Here is a 17163-nt window from a genome sequence, read left to right on the forward strand (position 1 = left end):
AACCCTTACTCCACATGCTCTGACCTTGGTCATTCATTTATTAGTGCCTTATGGAAGCTCTTTTGGAAATCTAGATAAATTATATTTACTCCATGACCCTTGGGTACTCTCTCCATGCAATGAAATTTGAATTCCATGCTGACTATTCCTTATGAAAATTTTGGTTATCAGATTTTTTTTATTTTCTCCTTTAGTAGAGATTCCATTATTGTTCCGACCACTGATGTTAAGCTGACTGGTCTATATGTTCTATCTTCTTAAATATAGGTATTACATTGGCTATCCACCAGTCCTCTGACACTACTCCTTTCTTTAACAAATTATTAACTGTGTGTAATACTGCTTCTACTGTCTCTTCCCTACATTCTTTTAAAATGCACAAATGCATTAATTTTTTTTCCTTCCCATCCCTATATAGATACGGGCTTTGGCACAATTTATGTTTCCGATGATCGTGGAATAGTGTATTCTAAATCTCTTGAGAGACATTTGTACACAACAACAGGAGGCGAGACAGATTTTACAAATGTTACTTCATTGCGTGGAGTATATGTTAGTAGTGTACTTGCTGAAGGTAAGTAAAATATGCTTGCATTTCTTTTTTTAAAATTTGCCTTGATTTAGAAGTTTAAATATGCTTCATTTAATTTTTATATTGAAAATACTAAATGTTTCTTCAGTCTTGTAAACTTAATATTGGTCCATTGCTGCGCTAAAGCATGTTGCATCTTGAACAAATATGAAGTTATAGCCCAAGAAATCTGTTTACACAGATGTCAAACAAGGAAAAGGCACTTTATTTGGTGAAGAAAATGTTTTTATTTAAAGTTTCCTTTGTGATTGGATTTTCTTTTATTGTGATGCATTGGTTTGGGTACTTCCATGCAATAGACTGCTGTTCAGTGGCCAGTTTTCTATTTATTAGAATTGTTGAGAACTTCATTTGGATGCTTACAAGACACATGCCTATTATTTGGGAACCAGTGAAGTCTTAAAGGTGCTTGCTTAATGGGAATTGTTTCACCCTCCCACTACCCTACTTTGTGGGATGGCCTGAGCTGCTTTTTGTTCTGTTTTTTGTGATTGGCCAATGAGCCACAATTTGTTAAGCATTTGGGCTGTGTAGTGATTTGGTCAAGAGACAGAAAATGCCATTGGGGGTTATACAGCAAGTGAGAATATCTCAGTCAAAGATTGCAACTCAGTTTGGAATTCAATGTCATTGCAGGAACTCAGCACTAGCCTTATTTAGTTCTTAGAAAATCCAGGGAAAATGGATCTTATCTGAGACTAAATTAAATAGCATGTTTCAATTTTCCTTTAGATGGTTCTGTTCAGTCTGCCATTACATTTGATAGAGGAGGAGAGTGGCAGCCCTTAAGAAAACCAGAGAATAGTGATTGTGATTCAACTGCCAAAAATAAGGATGAGGTGAGTATGTGACATAAATAGCTCCAAGACTTTTTGTCTGGATATATTAAAAACATTCTGCTGGAGTTTTCACTGCAGCATATTCAGTCTTTTCTATACAATTCAAAGCTGCAACTTTGAGAAATGCTTAGAATTGAACATATTTTCTGATTAGTTTGCAGTGAGTGTGATTTACAGGTGAGAGGGTTAATACCATTGTGGTATTAACATTACAGGTTACATGAGGAAGTACAAGTCCATTTGCATGCAGAACTACTGAACTGTTGAATTGAGACTGACCTTAAATTGAAAAAGGGCATTCCAGTACCTACTGAAGAATATATTTCAGAGAAGTTCTGCAAAGGGAAATATTGGAGTAGCCTGCAGTATGAACAGATTAACACTTTTGCATTGATATGCGCTCAGAAGCATTTTGTATCAGTTTGAAAGTGGTTGTATAGCAGTAGCTTAAGTATGATCTATTTGTAGTTCATTTGGCATGAAAAATAACAAACAAAATACTTTTCTAAAATATCCTCAGAAAGACCTAATTAAAGTTTAACATTTTTGAAAAATAGGTAAGTAATTTCAGTGCCAAATTGGCTGGTGCAGCTTTTGAGCCTCGAGCATTTAACTTTAGAAGAGTCCTATTGACAGTGAAAACATTTTGTAATAATGCATTGCAATACACTTGGCTAATCAGGCTGCTCTCTTCTGCGTATCTTGACTAGCTAAGGAGCTGTAGCTATAGTGCTTAGCATTTCCTTTGCATACGTCTCCTTTTGTGGTCCTTGTGGCTTAGGTCCCAATTTGGGATTCATGAGCTTTGTGGTAGTCTTGTTATGGTAGACATTCTGACTTTCTCCCAAACTCGACCACTACACACAAGCATATGCTCATTAGCTTAGTTCTTTAGCTCAGCTGTTGTGCCGGTGGAAATGCTATGGGGCAGGATTTCTGCCCTTTACAGTTTTGTCTTGGCCCTGCCTGTTTTTTCTCTTCAGCATGAGGATCATATAATTATGACAGGGAGTGGCCAGAGAATAGCTGCAGCATATATCTGAGGCCTACTGTAGTGTGATGTGGACCAAGGTATTTGTGCTACCAGTTGAAGGAAAAATGTTTGCAAATTTTAAGAAATGGCTTAGAAGTCACTTTTAAACTATTAACATTTTGAAAGGCCCCTCCACCAACCCATAGCAACACTGGGCACCAAAGGGGAACCGGAATCTAGCATAGTATAATGTATTTCTGTCCTTCTGCACTCCTTGAATATTTCGGCTCGTATTTGGAATCAACCTTCTATCTCTACCTCCCTGTTAATTTTTCGTATCATTACATATTCTTGGGACACTTAGATTGCAGTTTCAATTAAGAATATATTTCTCAATGTTATTGTCTTTCCATTTCTCAATACTGAAGTTTACTACTTTGAGAACACCTATAGTTCAATTGCTTCCAGCTGCAAAGTTTTGGGGGCATGAAGTGAGCCTGTGAAGCAACTTCTGAGGAACTTTCTGCTGAATCCTGTCTAGATTATGTCTCTCGTGTACATACATGCAGTGATACTCTCACTTTAACCTGGCTTACATATTCTTCCTAACAAAACATTGATCTAAGAAGTATAGGAGCGCATAAACGATGGTAGTGAAGCATCTTAATAGAGCCAACACAATGCCCTAGAAACTAAGTGTTGCATTGCAGACATCAGCGCAAATCCATTGCGAGATCAAAATTTTAGGTTGGTCTCACACTACACAGTTTAAAATGTGGTCGGAGTCCCACATTTGATAACTGTATACCAAATTTGAGGTTGGAGAGTTAGGAGTGCAGTACTACCAATCCAGTATAATAGGACTTAGATTGAATACATAATAGTTTAACTCATTTGTGTATTTTAAATGTGAGGATCAGGCTTTGTGTTTTTAAAAGTAACACTTTCATTGAATTCTGAGAAAATGACATGCTGTGGAAATATCTGGGAATATTGATCTTCTAAATCGCAACACAGGAACTTGTTCACATTATAAAGATTTCTTAGTATCAGTACTCCAAATAGCGCACAACTTATTTTAATACAAGTTTTGACTGTGACCCCAGATTTGAATATGTTGGAGTAGGAATAGAAACATTTTATACAATGCTGCGTTTTTTTTAGTTGGATCTCAACGGGGAAAACTTGGGACCAACAAACTGCGTCGATATCAACAATCATATTTTAATGTAATTTGAGCTTTTTTGACAAATGGTGCTTTAGGGAAGCTCAAACCCCAATAATAAAGCTAGTGAATTAAGTTTTTCTTTTAACTGGTCAAGAACGGTATTACGAGATTGCACTAAGAAGTCATATCAACATGTTAGTACCGTACCAGGGAGAATCCTAACTTTTTACTGTATACAAACCAATTCAGATATTTCTGTGCATTGTGTTGAATGTTCCAATTTTTCCAGTGTTGAGTGCATTTAATAAAATGCTATAGTTCTGGTGTATTTTTGGTGAACTGATGTATTAAATTTTTGATGTGATTCATTGTTTTGAGCCATTCTAATTTTTGTCTTTGAATTTCCACAGTGTAGTCTGCATATCCATGCATCTTACAGCATTTCCCAGAAACTGAATGTACCGATGCCACCACTGTCTGAGCCAAATGCAGTCGGTCTGATTATAGCACATGGTATTAAGCTCTTTGACTTTATGTTCTGTTAGTTATTTTATGGCTTTACATATTCTTAGAGACTTGCATTCTTCAGTGAAACTGCAATCTATTTAAATTGTTTCTTTTTAAGAGCTTTCTCTCCGTTCACCCCCACACCCCACTCAATCCAATTCCTTTTTCAGGTCTTCCCATGGCATGCATTGCTTCCTCTTCAAAAGGGCAGGTGAGCTGCTTATGCCCCCTGCCATGTGCTGCTGCTGCCCTGGTTACTTTTCTGCTTGAAATTCTCTTAAAAGAACAGGAACCATTAAAATGTCTGGCAGCATCTGTGGAGCGAGAAGCAGAGATAACGTTTCAGGTCAGTGACCCTTCATCAGTTCTGATGAAAGATCATCAACCTGAAACGTTAACTCTGCTTCTCTCTCCACACATGCTGCCAGACCTGCTGAGTATTTTCAGAACTTTCTGTTTTTATTTCAGATTTCCAACATCTGCAGTATTTTGCTCTTATTTTGGCCATTAAAATATGCTTGTTCATGCATTTTATTTAATTTTATAACCATACTGTATTTGTACAGTTACATTTTGTAGTTTACCTTTTACAGCTGCAAGGCTGATGCTGGGCGCAAAGAATAATGGTGTTGTTCAATTGAGAAGGACTTTAAAATATTGTGGGAGGGATGGGCTTATGCTAAACTCTTCATCTTCAGTTAGTAGTTTTGTTTTATGTGACAATGTCTCTTGGATAGCAATGTAATATGGAAGCTTTTGTTTTTTTTTAAAAAACTGCTAATGTTATGAATTTGAAATCTGCTCTGTTGGTATCTCAAGAGAAGATGACTTTGAGTAGTGACACTCTATTGGCCTAACTCAGTCTTTAACACTATTGCTGTTTATAATTTTAGGAATGGCTGCCATTGTGCAATGGGAATTTACTATCTATATTGCTGAAAAGGGAAGTTGAGGAATAAATGAGAAAAATATGCAACATAATTAAATACTTTCCACAAGTTTCTTAACCTTACAGTCTTTACTGTGATAATATTGTTCAAATTTAGTTGCAGCAGAGTGATCGAGTGTAAATACTCGATTAGCCCAACTATTTTGAGCTTTTTGTTTTAGGGAAATAGCTATTGAGTTTTAAAAGTCACCTCACATTTATTACTTTAGAATTGTGTCTTTTGTGATTTCTAGGCAGTGTTGGGGATGCAATTTCTGTAATGATACCTGATGTGTATGTGTCTGATGATGGTGGATATTCCTGGTTTAAAGCTTTAAAGGGACCCCATTACTATACCATTCTGGACTCTGGAGGCTTGATAGTTGCCGTGGAGCACAATGAGTTTAACAGTGTCAATACGATAAAGTGAGTATTATTGCATGTTAATGAACAACTGTGCTGCTTTACATTTGCAATTGACTAATCAATAAATTTACAATGTAGTTGTGAAATGGTACATTTAATTATCAATCCTTTGGAGAGGGGGTGGCCAGTGCTAGAGGCTATGAAGAAAAAAGGATTTTTTTCCATTACAATCCTGTTGTAACTGCACTTCCATAATTCTGTCATAGCTCAATAGTAGCCTGGAGATTTTTAAACACTCACACTGTTTCATATATTGTAGCTTTCAAACATTTTAGACTGGGTTTTCCTCTTGATGCAGAGAGACCTGGGGTGTATGTATACAAATCTTTGAAGATGGCAGGACAAAATGAGAAGGCTGCTTAAAAAAAACACATGGGATTTTAGGCTTTATTAATAGAGGCATAGAGTACAAAAACAAGGAAGTTATGCTAAACCTTTATAAAATGCTCGTTAGGCCTCAGCTAGAGTATTGTGTTTAATTCTGGGCACCACTCTTCAGGAATAATGTTCAGGTCTTGAAGACCTTGCAGAAGAAATTTACTAGAATGATACCAGAGATCAGGGCTTTAGTTATGTGGAGAAGCAAGGGTGGTTTTCCTTAGAATACACCAGGTTTAGAGGGGATTTAATAGAGGTGTTGAAAATCATGGGTTTTGATGGAGTAAATAAGGAGAAACTGTTTCCAGTGGCAGAAGGGTTAGTAACTAGAGGACACAGATTTAAGGCAATTGGCAAAAAAAACAGAGGCAACGTGAACACAGCGAGTTATTGTGAACTAGAATGCACTGCCTGACAGGATGGTGGAAGTAGATTCAATAGTAACATTCAAAAGGGAATTGAATAAATATTTTAAAGGAAACATTATCCAAAACTATGTATGGGAAAAGAGCAGGGGAGTGGGACTAATTGGAAAGCTCTACCGAGGAACTGCTTATGGGCTGAAAAGCCTCCTCCTGTGCTGTATCATTCTAGGATTCTTTGCAAAGGCTGAAAAGGTAGGAATCTAAGAGATGGATCAAACCAATTGTACTAGGTGTGAGCATGTCTGCAGAATAATTATGAAACAGCCTGGTAACCAGCTTGGCAACTGAAGTCAGGGTGGTTCTGTATTATGTGACTGTGAGGCTTGTTCTCTCTGCCCTCCACAGATCCATCCCCATAACTCATTATTGCAATGTGCCTGCAAGAAGGTGCAGTGAAATTTCAGGCCACAGTTGCCAGTTACTGTCACTGAGCCAACCCGGCGCTGCGGCAAGTTGGTCACAAGCGTTGTTGGAGCGGATAGCACAGTTGTGCACGTGCTTTTCTGCTGACCCAGCCTCCTATGTTCCCTACAGTCATTCAGATAAGTGTGCCAGGACCTACAGAAATGGCTGACATTTTGGCCGGCAGCATAACTCACTCAGACTGATGATCATGCTGGTGTTCTTTCTTTCATGCATTGCTTCTGAAAGCATGGTGAAGTGTGGTTGGGATGCTTTTGGAGAACAGTAAAGTTATCCATGCATTCAGTATCTTATTGCAGGTTTGCTGGCACACTTTTTTGGGAACAAAAACCTCTACCAGTATTTCTGATAAAGCAATATGTCACTTCTGTGTGTAGATTTCTGTCCTGGCAGGTGGGTGCAGAGGCTGAAGCATTTGCATCCCTATTCAGCCAGAAGTGCAGAGTGGATGATCCACCTCTGCCTCTTCCTGAGGTCCCCAGCATCACATGCCAGTCTTCAGTCAGTGTGATTTCACTCCACATGATATCAAGAAGTGGTTGAAGGCACCTGGATACTGCAGAGGCTATGGGTCGTGACAACATTCCGGTAATTGTACGGAAGACTTGTGCTCCAAAACTAGCCACGCCCCTAGCCAAGCTGTTCCAGTACAGCTACAACACTGGCATCTACCCAGCAATGTGGAAAATTGCCCAAGTATGTCCTGTACACAAAGGACAAATCTAACCCGGCCAACTATCGCCCAAGCAATCTACTTTCAATCATCAGCAAAGTAATTAGAATTAGAACACTACAGCGCAGTACAGGCCCTTCGGCCCTCGATGTTGCGCCGACCATCTGACCTACACTATTCCATTTTCATCCATATGTCTATCCAATGACCACTTAAATGCCCTTAAAGTTGGCGAGTCTACTACTGTTGCAGGCAGGGCGTTCCACGCCCCTACTACTCTCTGCGTAAAGAAACTACCTCTGACATCTGTCCTATATCTTTCACCCCTCAACTTAAAGCTATGTCCCCTCATGTTTGCCATCATCATCCGAGGAAAAAGACTCTCACTATCCACCCTATCTAACCCTCTGATTATCTTGTATGTCTCTATTAAGTCACCTCTCCTCCTCCTTCTCTCTAACGAAAACAACCCCAAGTCCCTCAGCCTTTCCTCGTAAGACCTTCCTTCCATACCAGGCAACATCCTAGTAAATCTCCTCTGCACCCTTTCCAAAGCTTCCACATCCTTCCTATAATGCGGTGACCAGAACTGCACGCAATACTCAAGGTGCGGCCTCACCATAGTTTTGTACAGCTGCATCATGACCTCGTGGCTCCGAAACTCGATCCCCCTACTAATAAAAGCTAACACACCATATGCCTTCTTAACAGCCCTATTAACCTGGGTAGCAACTTTCAGGGATTTATGTACCTGGACACCAAGATCTCTCTGCTCATCTACATTACCAAGAATCTTCCCATTAGCCCAGTACTCTGCATTGCTGTTACTCCTTCCAAAGTGAATCACCTCACACTTCTCCGCATTAAACTCCATTTGCCATCTCTCAGCCCAGCTCTGCAGCCTATCTATGTCCCTCTGTACCCTACAACACCCTTCGACACTATCCACAACTCCACCGACCTTCGTGTCATCTGCAAATTTACTAACCCACCCTTCTACACCCTCATCCAGGTCGTTTATAAAAATGACAAACAGCAGTGGCCCCAAAACAGAACCTTGCGGTACACCACTAGTAACTAAACTCCAGGATGAACATTTGCCATCAACCACCACCCTCTGTCTTCTTTCAGCTAGCCAATTTCTGATCCAAAGCTCTAAATCACCTTCAACCCCATACTTCCGTATTTTCTGCAATAGCCTACCGTGGGGAACCTTATCAAACGCCTTACTGAAATCCATATACACCACATCCATGGCTTTCCCCTCATCCACCTGTTTGGTCACCTTCTCGAAAAACTCAATAAGGTTTGTGAGGCACGACCTACCTTTCACAAAACCGTGCTGACTATCGCAAATGAACTTATTCTTTTCAAGATGATTATAAATCCTATCTCTTATAACCCTTTCCAACATTTTACCCACAACCGAAGTAAGGCTCACAGGTCTATAATTACCAGGGCTGTCTCTACTCCCCTTCTTGAACAAGGGGGACAACATTTGCTATCCTCCAGTCCTCCGGCACTACTCCTGTCGACAATGACGACATAAAGATCAACAACAACGGCTCTGCAATCTCCTCCCTGGCTTCCCAGAGAATCCTAGGATAAATCCCATCTGGCCCAGGGGACTTATCTATTTTCACTCTTTCCAAAATTGCTAACACCTCCTCCTTGTGAATCTCAATCCCATCTAGCCTAGTAGGCTGTATCTCACTAATCTCCTCGACAACATTTTCTTTCTCTACTGTAAATACTGACGAAAAATATTCATTTAACGCTTCCCCTGTCTCCTCTGATTCCACACACAACTTCCCACTACTATCCTTGATTGGCCCTGTTCTAACTCTTATCATTCTTTTATTCCTGATATACCTATAGAAAGCCTTAGGGTTTTCTTTGATCCTATCCGCCAATGACTTCTCGTGTCCTCTCCTTGCTCTTCCTAGCCCTCCCTTTAGATCCTTCCTGGCTAGCTTGTAACTCTCAAGCGCCCTAACTGAGCCTTCACGTCTCATCCTAACATAAGCCGCCTTCTTCCTCTTGACAAGCGCTTCAACTTCTTGAGTAAACCACGGCTCCCTCGCTCGACAACTTCCTCCCTGCCTGACAGGTACATACTTATCAATGACACGCATTAGCTGCTCCTTGAATAAGCTCCACATTTCGTTTGTGCCCATCCCCTGCAGTTTCCTTCCCCATCCTACACATCCTAAATCTTGCCTAATCGCGTCATAATTTCCTTTCCCCCAGCTATAATCCTTGCCCTGCGGTATATACCTGTCCCTGCCCATCGCTAAGGTAAACCTAACCGAATTGTGATCACTATCGCCAAAGTGCTCACCTACATCTAAATCGAACACCTGGCCGGGTTCATTACCCAGTACTAAATCCAATGTGGCATCGCCCCTGGTTGGCCTGTCCACATACTGTGTCAGAAAACCCTCCTGCACACACTGGACAAAAACAGACCCATCTAAAGTACTCGAACTATAGTATTTCCAGTCAATATTTGGAAAGTTAAAGTCCCCCATAACCACTACCCTGTTACTCTCGCTCCTGTCGAGAATCATCTTCGCTATCCTTTCCTCTACATCTCTGGAACTATTCGGAGGTCTATAGAAAACTCCCAACAGGGTGACCTCTCCTCTCCTGTTTCTAACCTCGGCCCATACTACCTCAGTAGTCCTCAAACGTCCTTTCTGCCGCTGTAATACTTTCCTTGATTAACAATGCCACACCCCCCCCTCTTTTACCCTCTTCTCTGTTCTTACTGAAACATCTAAATCCCGGAACCTGCAACATCCATTCCTGCCCCTGCTCTACCCATGTCTCTGAAATGGCCACAACATCAGGATCCCAGGTACCAACCCATGCTGCAAGCTCACCCACCTTATTCCGGATGCTCCTGGCGTTGAAGTAGACACACTTTAAACCAAGTTCTTGCTTGCCAGTGCCCTCTTGCGTCCCTGTAACCTTATCCCCTACCTCACTATTCTCAACAGCCTGTACACTGGAACTACAATTTAGGTTCCCATTCCCCTGCTGATTTAGTTTAAACCCCCCCGAAGAGCACTAACAAATCTCCCCCCCAGGATATTGGTACCCCTCTGGTTCAGGTGAAGACCATCCTGTTTGTAGAGGTCCCACCTACCCCAGAAAGAGCCCCAATTATCCAGGAAACCAAAACCCTCCCTCCTACACCATCCCTGCAGCCACGTGTTCAACTCCTCTCTCTCCCTATTCCTCTCTTCGCTAGCACGTGGCACGGGCAACAACCCAGAGATAACAACTCTGGTTGTTCTCGCTCTAAGCTTCCACCCTAGCTCCCTGAATTTCTGCCTTAAATCCCCATCTCTCTTCCTACCTATGTCGTTGGTGCCTATGTGGACCACGACTTGGGGGTGCTCCCCCTCCCCCTTAAGGATCCCAAAAACACGATCAGAGACATCACGTACCCTGGCACCTGGGAGGCAACACACCAACCGTGAGTCTCTCTCGTTCCCACAGAACCTCCTATCTGTTCCCCTAACTATGGAGTCCCCAATGACTAATGCTCTGCTCCTCTTCCCCTTTCCCTTCTGAGCAACAGGGACAGACTCTGTGCCAGAGACCTGCACCCCATTGCTTACCCCTGGTAAGTCGTCCCCCTCAACAGTATCCAAAACGGTATACCTGTTGTTGAGGGAAACGGCCACAGGGGATCCCTGCACTTGCCTGCTGGTTCCCTTTCCTTCCCCTGACGGTAACCCATCTACCTACTTCTTTTACCTGAGGTGTGACTGCCTCCCTATAACTCCTGTCAATAATCCCCTCCACCTCCCGAATGATCCGAAGTTCATCCAGCTCCAGTTCCCTAACGCGGTCTGCGAGGAGCTGGAGTTGGGTGCACTTCCCGCAGATGCAGTCAGCAGGGACACAAATAAATAGTTTTCCCTTACCCAGCAGTCCCCTGGTCCTCCGAAACAAAAGGGGATTAACTTGTAACTTACTGAAATTGACCGCTCAGCTGTAAGTTCGCTCCGCACCTCGTTCTGTCAGTGAAATTGACCGCTCAGCTGTATGGAAGGAGTCATTGACAGCGCAATCAAGTGGCACTTGCTCAGCAATAACCTACTCACTGATACTGGGTTTGGGTTCCAACAGGGCCGCTCAACTCCTGCCCTCGCTACAGCCTTGGTCCAAACATGGACAAAAGAGCTGAACTCCAGAGGTGAGGTGAGAGTGACTGCCCTTGACATCAATAAAGCATTTGACCGAGTATGACGTCAAGGAGCCCTAGCAAAACTGGAGTCAGTGGGAATTGGGGGGGGGGAAACTTTCCACTGGTTGGAGTCATACCTAGCACAAAGGAAGATGGTTTTGGTTGTTGGTCAACCATTTCAGTGCCAGGACATCACAGCAGGAGTTTCTCAGGTTAGTGTCCTAAGTCCAACCATCTTCAGCAACAAAAAGGGGGAGGTGCAGTAAGACCTGGGTTTCCTTGTGCACTAGTCACTGAAAGTAAGCATGCAGGTGCAGCAGGCAGTTAAGTATATTGGCTTTCATAGCGAGAGGACTTGAGTACAAGAGCAAGGATGTCTTGCTGCAATTATACAAGGCCTTGCTGTGACCACGTATGGAGTATTGGGTGCAGTTTTTGTCTCCTTATCTGAGGAAGGATGTTCTTGTTATGGAGGGAGTGCAGCGAAGGTTTACCAGACTGATTCCTGGGATGGCAGGACTGACGTATGAAGAGAGATTGGGTCGATTAGGCTTGTATTCGCTAGAGTTTAGAAGAATGAGAGGGGATCTCATAGAAACCTCCAAAATTCTAACAGGACTGGATAGACTAGATGCAGGAAGGATGTTCCCGATGGCGGGGGAGTCCATGACCAGGGTCGCAGTCTCAGGATAAGGGGTAAGCCATTTAGGACTGAGATGAGGAGGGATTTCTTCACCCAGAGAGTGGTGAACCTGTGGAATTTACACCAGGGAAAGCAGTTGAGGCCAAATCATTAAATATATTCAAAAAAGAGTTAGATATAGTTCTTAGGGCTAAAGGGATCAAGGGATACGGGGAGAAAGCGGGAACAGGGTACTGAGTTTGGATGATCAGCTGTGATTGTATTGAATGGCGGAACAGGCTCGAAGGGCCAAATGGCATACTCCTCCTATTTTTCTATGTTTTATCAATGACTATCCTTCAATCATATGGTCAGAAGTGGGGATGTTCGCTGATGATGCACAATGTTCAGCACCATTCGCGACAACTCCGATACTGAAGCAGCCCGTGTCCAGATGCAGCAAGACCTGGACAATATCCAGGCTTGGGCTAATAAGTGGCAAGTAATATTTGTGCCAGACCAGTGGCGGGCAATGATGATATCAAACAGAGAATCTAACCATTTCCCTATAATGTTCAATGGCATTGCCATTGCTGAATCCCCCACTGTCAACATCCTGGGGATTACCATTGACCAGAAACTGAACGGGTCCAGCCACATAAATACTGTGGCTACAAGAGCAGGTCAGAGGCTGGAAATTCTGCAGCAAGTAACTCACCTGTCTCCCCAATGTCTGTCCACCATCTACAAACCACAAGTTAGGAGTGTAATGAAATACTCTCCATTTGCCTGGATGGGCGCAGCTCCAACAACACTCAAGATGCTCGACACAATCCAGGACAAAGCAGCCTGCCTGACTGGCACCCCATCCACCACCTTCAACATTCATTCCCTTCACCACCGACGCACAGTGGTAGCAGTGTGTACCGTCTACCAGATGCACTGCAGCAACTTTCAAAGCTCCCTCGACAGCACCTTCTAAACCCGCGACCTCTACCACCTAGAAGGACGAGGGCAGCAGATGCATGGGAAGACCACCACCTGCAAGTTCCCCTCCAAGCCACACACCATTCTGACTTGGAACTATATTGCCGTTCTTTCACTGACACTGAAGCTCCTTTCCTAACAGCACTGTGGGTGTACCTACACTCCAAGGACTGCAATAGTTGAAGGCGGCGGCTCACCATCACCTTCTCTAGGGCAATTAGCGATGGGCAATAAATACCCACATCCCATGAACGAATATAAAAAAAAAAAGCATGTCTCTAGCTTAACCTGGCTTTGTAGCTTCTGCTGCCTGACATGTCTGATGGAAAAACCATTGGTGTTGGAGAGAAAGAGACTTATAAATCACTTAGGTGGGCAAATAAAAAAAATATCAAGAAATAGAAAAAAGATACGTTATACTTATATTTCCTCCTTGACCCCCTGATAGTTTACGTTGGAAACTGTTTACAATTGATCTTAATGGGCATCCTGTATGCTGGAACTGCAGAAACAGGTGTATATGTCTGACATGCCTAAAATCAGTATTAAAATGAAAATCTGCTATTCCCCTTCCTGTCTTCTGAGGTCGCGCTTCTGAAAATGTTGATTCGATCAGAAAGTGAGTTAGAGCACAAACTTGTTCTATTTCTGGTCTAGCAGAACTTGCCTGATTTCCAGCATCAGCCCAGCAAACAATTGGACAACAACTAAAGGAAAATCTTGCCTTTTACCTCTAATCATGCTTTCTGGGATCTGCACATTGTATAACAAGATTATATTCACAACAGTAGTTGATATGAGATGAATGAAACAATGCTTTGATGCTGCAAACCCATCATGATAGATTAACCCCAGATAGCTGCTTTCTCAGTTTATCCCTAAGTCCTTTCTCTAGATTTATTTTGCAACAACTTAAGCTCCTAGATGAAAATTTTTGCCCGACTTCTCATTACTGCTAACTTTTTTTTTACTCTCCTGATATTTGAACTCCTTGCAATAGTGAACAACTTGCCTAAATCAGCTTTTGTCAAGCTCCCCTTGCAATTCTGAAAATCTTAAATTGATCTTATTTGGTTTCCATTCATATTGAGGGCCTGCTTGGGTGTAAAATTGAAACCCGACCCGGACCCGACCTGATCACGTCCATCCTGAACCAGATCCGACTCCTTTAATTTTTTTCCGCGCCCGACCCGACTGCCGTAATAAAGTTAATGATGTCAAACAGGTTATTGTGCTGTACCTTGTCCAAATGTTGTGATCCTGTTCATCCGTTCCAACAGCAGGCTATTTCTGCAGAATCATGCAGATGGAGTTGGGAATCTGAGCTTGATCTCGTCGCCAGGAACAAACAGCATGGCCTCCACCCCCCCGACCTGCTCCCAAACTTTCTCACATGAACATCCATAGTGCACTGTAGTGCCGAATCACTTTTGGATGCATGGAATCCACAGCATGAGCACGATGACATCATAGAGGCGCTCACTGCAGAGTGTGGAGTCCGGACTGCACGTTTCCCACCTTGACCTGAATGTTCAATTGAAGATTATTTCCCAGAGCAAGGCAGCAGCGTCCACATCCAGCCCGACCTGACCCCAGCCCGAATGCTGAACTCGGAAGAGAGACCCGACCCAAACCCAGCACATGTCTGGTTTAGTATGGTTCGGGTCGGGTAGCCACGCTTTAGCTCATATTGCTATGAACATTATTGACTAAATTGTGCAGATAGCATGAGAAAAGTGGGAATTTGGCAAACTCTAAATATGGGGATGGACTTGACTTTGATTCATTTTTGATAAAATATAGAAAACAATCTTTTGAAATTTGCATGTTTCAGTAATTTGATTTGATTTTTAGGTTTTCTATTGATGAGGGCCAGTGCTGGTATTCATATCAATTCATCGACAAGCCCATTGTATTTACTGGCCTTGCATCGGAACCAGGTGCTAAATCGATGAACGTCAGTATCTGGGGATATGTGGATCTCATAATAACGCAACACTGGGTTTCTGTCACCATCGACTTTGAGGAACTCCTCACAAGAGATTGTGAGTTCAGTTTTAATGAGTTGAGAATCCGTAAATATAATTAAGCCATAGTTTTATTGAATTTGATTTAATTTCATTGTTTACACAGTCAATTTGTGCTCAAACTGCTTTCAAGTTTGTTTATTATTGCTGTGTAGACTGATTTGCTTATGTATTTTAAAGCCTTCACTGTTTTCAAATCTTTGACATTTTTAATTTGCAGCTTGCTGCATCTGTGATTCCTTGCTGGGATTGAATTGATTGTAATACATTTCTGGTTATGGTGTTTGGTGTGCTATGATTGCATGTCATTGGAGAAAAACGTTAGTTGAACCACTGTCAAATGTTGATACTGGTCTTGGATCCTAGCAATGTTTATGTTAAGAGAATGTTATAATGAACCTATAATATAACCTGTAAAAGCTATAGAATGTCAGTAACCAGCTTTTTATCCACCCAACCCTTTTCTTTCTTTCTTTCCTTCTTTCCTTCCCGTCCCGTCTCTCTGGTAACACAGCATTCCTCTCAATTGTGCCCTTACTAAACTCCCCCTCGTTCGATCTCTCTGGCCACCCCTCAAACTCACCATTTCTTGCACGTCTTTACACCCACAGTCCTGATCAACCTATTTGTGACCACTTATACCCCTTTTCCAACCTACACCCTCCAACTCTAATTTGCATCCTCTGTTGCCACCCAGCTACAGAATTAACCTTTACCGATCACTTTCTTAAACTCGCACTCCAGCTCTCGATTCCCTCTTTGGCAGTCTATCTCTGTCCATCTGCTTAAACTGTTGCCTTGTCCCAAGTAAATCGATCCCTGTCTTTCATTACTGTCATTCTCTGATACAACCTTCATTTTTGTGCTCAGTTAGAATTTTGCAAACTCGAGCCTACCCGGCAACTAATTGCTAAAGCTGGCTCGACTATAGTGCATCGTTCCCTGCTATCCTCAGCTAAAAGCCAGGATAATCCTTCTACCGCACCACCTTATTTCCAAAACCTTCTTGGATCAAGCCTTTTGTCATCACTCTTAATGTCTCTATTCCCAGCCTGGTATTTGTTTCCTCTACGTTTGTTTGCAAAGTGCCTTGTGATTGTTTTAACTTCAAAATCACTAAGTGCAAGTTGTTATAAACAAAGACCCTAATAATTGAAATATGTGCATTTACTGCATGTAAGTGTACAATTAATTTTGAAATCTGAGTATGTCTTTAAGTTGACTTTTTTCCTGTTAAATGATTTTAATACAACTAACTGGAACTATGGGAGCAGGTGCATGAATGTTGTCTCATGTCAAGTGGTATGAAAGAGCCCAAGCAGAAGTTACTTTGAATTGAAAGAACAAATTTGCATTTATATGGCTCATCTCATGAACTCCGCAAAACACTTCACAGCCAATGGATTGTGTTTTGAAGGCAAATGCGGCAGACCTTTTGCACATAGTGAGGTTTCACAATAAGATAAATGACTAGTTAATTTGCTTTGGGGTGTTCATTGAAGGATAAATGCTATCCAAGATAATGTAATAGCTTCCGCCCCCACTGTTGTTGACAGGGCCCTCAACCGTGTCCGGCCCATTTCCCGTACCTCTGCCCTCAACCCTTCCCCTCCCTCCCAGAACCGTGACAGGGTTCCCCTTTTCCTCACTTTCCACCCCATCAGCCTATATATCCAAAGGATCATCCTCCGCCATTTCCGCCACCTCCAGCGTGATGCCACTACCAAACGCATCTTCCCCTCCCTTCCCCTGTCAGCTTTCCGAAGGGATTGTTCCCTCCGCGACACCCTGGTTCACTCCTCCATCACCTCCACCACTTCGTCCCCATCCCATGGCACCTTCCCCTGCATTCGCAGGAGGTGTAATACCTGTCCATTTACCTCCTCTCTCCTCACTATCCCAGGCCCCAAACATTCCTTTCAGGTGAAGCAGCGATTTACTTGTACTACTTTCAATGTAGTATATTGTATTCGCTGCTCACAATGTAGTCTCCT

General features: G+C 42.5%; 1 protein-coding gene across 1 annotated transcript in view; it reads left to right on the forward strand.

The window, feature by feature from the left end:
* sort1a (sortilin 1a) overlaps window positions 1–17163 on the forward strand; it is an 85925-nt gene that overhangs the window by 41927 nt on the left and 26835 nt on the right. The window contains exons 10-14 of the mRNA XM_068057294.1: window positions 419–574; window positions 1325–1431; window positions 3983–4085; window positions 5262–5433; window positions 14997–15187. Coding sequence (XP_067913395.1) covers window positions 419–574; window positions 1325–1431; window positions 3983–4085; window positions 5262–5433; window positions 14997–15187 — 729 coding nt within the window. The remainder of the gene's footprint in view (window positions 1–418; window positions 575–1324; window positions 1432–3982; window positions 4086–5261; window positions 5434–14996; window positions 15188–17163) is intronic.

This window comes from Heterodontus francisci, chromosome 25, assembly GCF_036365525.1.
Source record: "Heterodontus francisci isolate sHetFra1 chromosome 25, sHetFra1.hap1, whole genome shotgun sequence".
Taxonomy (NCBI): Eukaryota; Metazoa; Chordata; class Chondrichthyes; order Heterodontiformes; family Heterodontidae; genus Heterodontus; species Heterodontus francisci.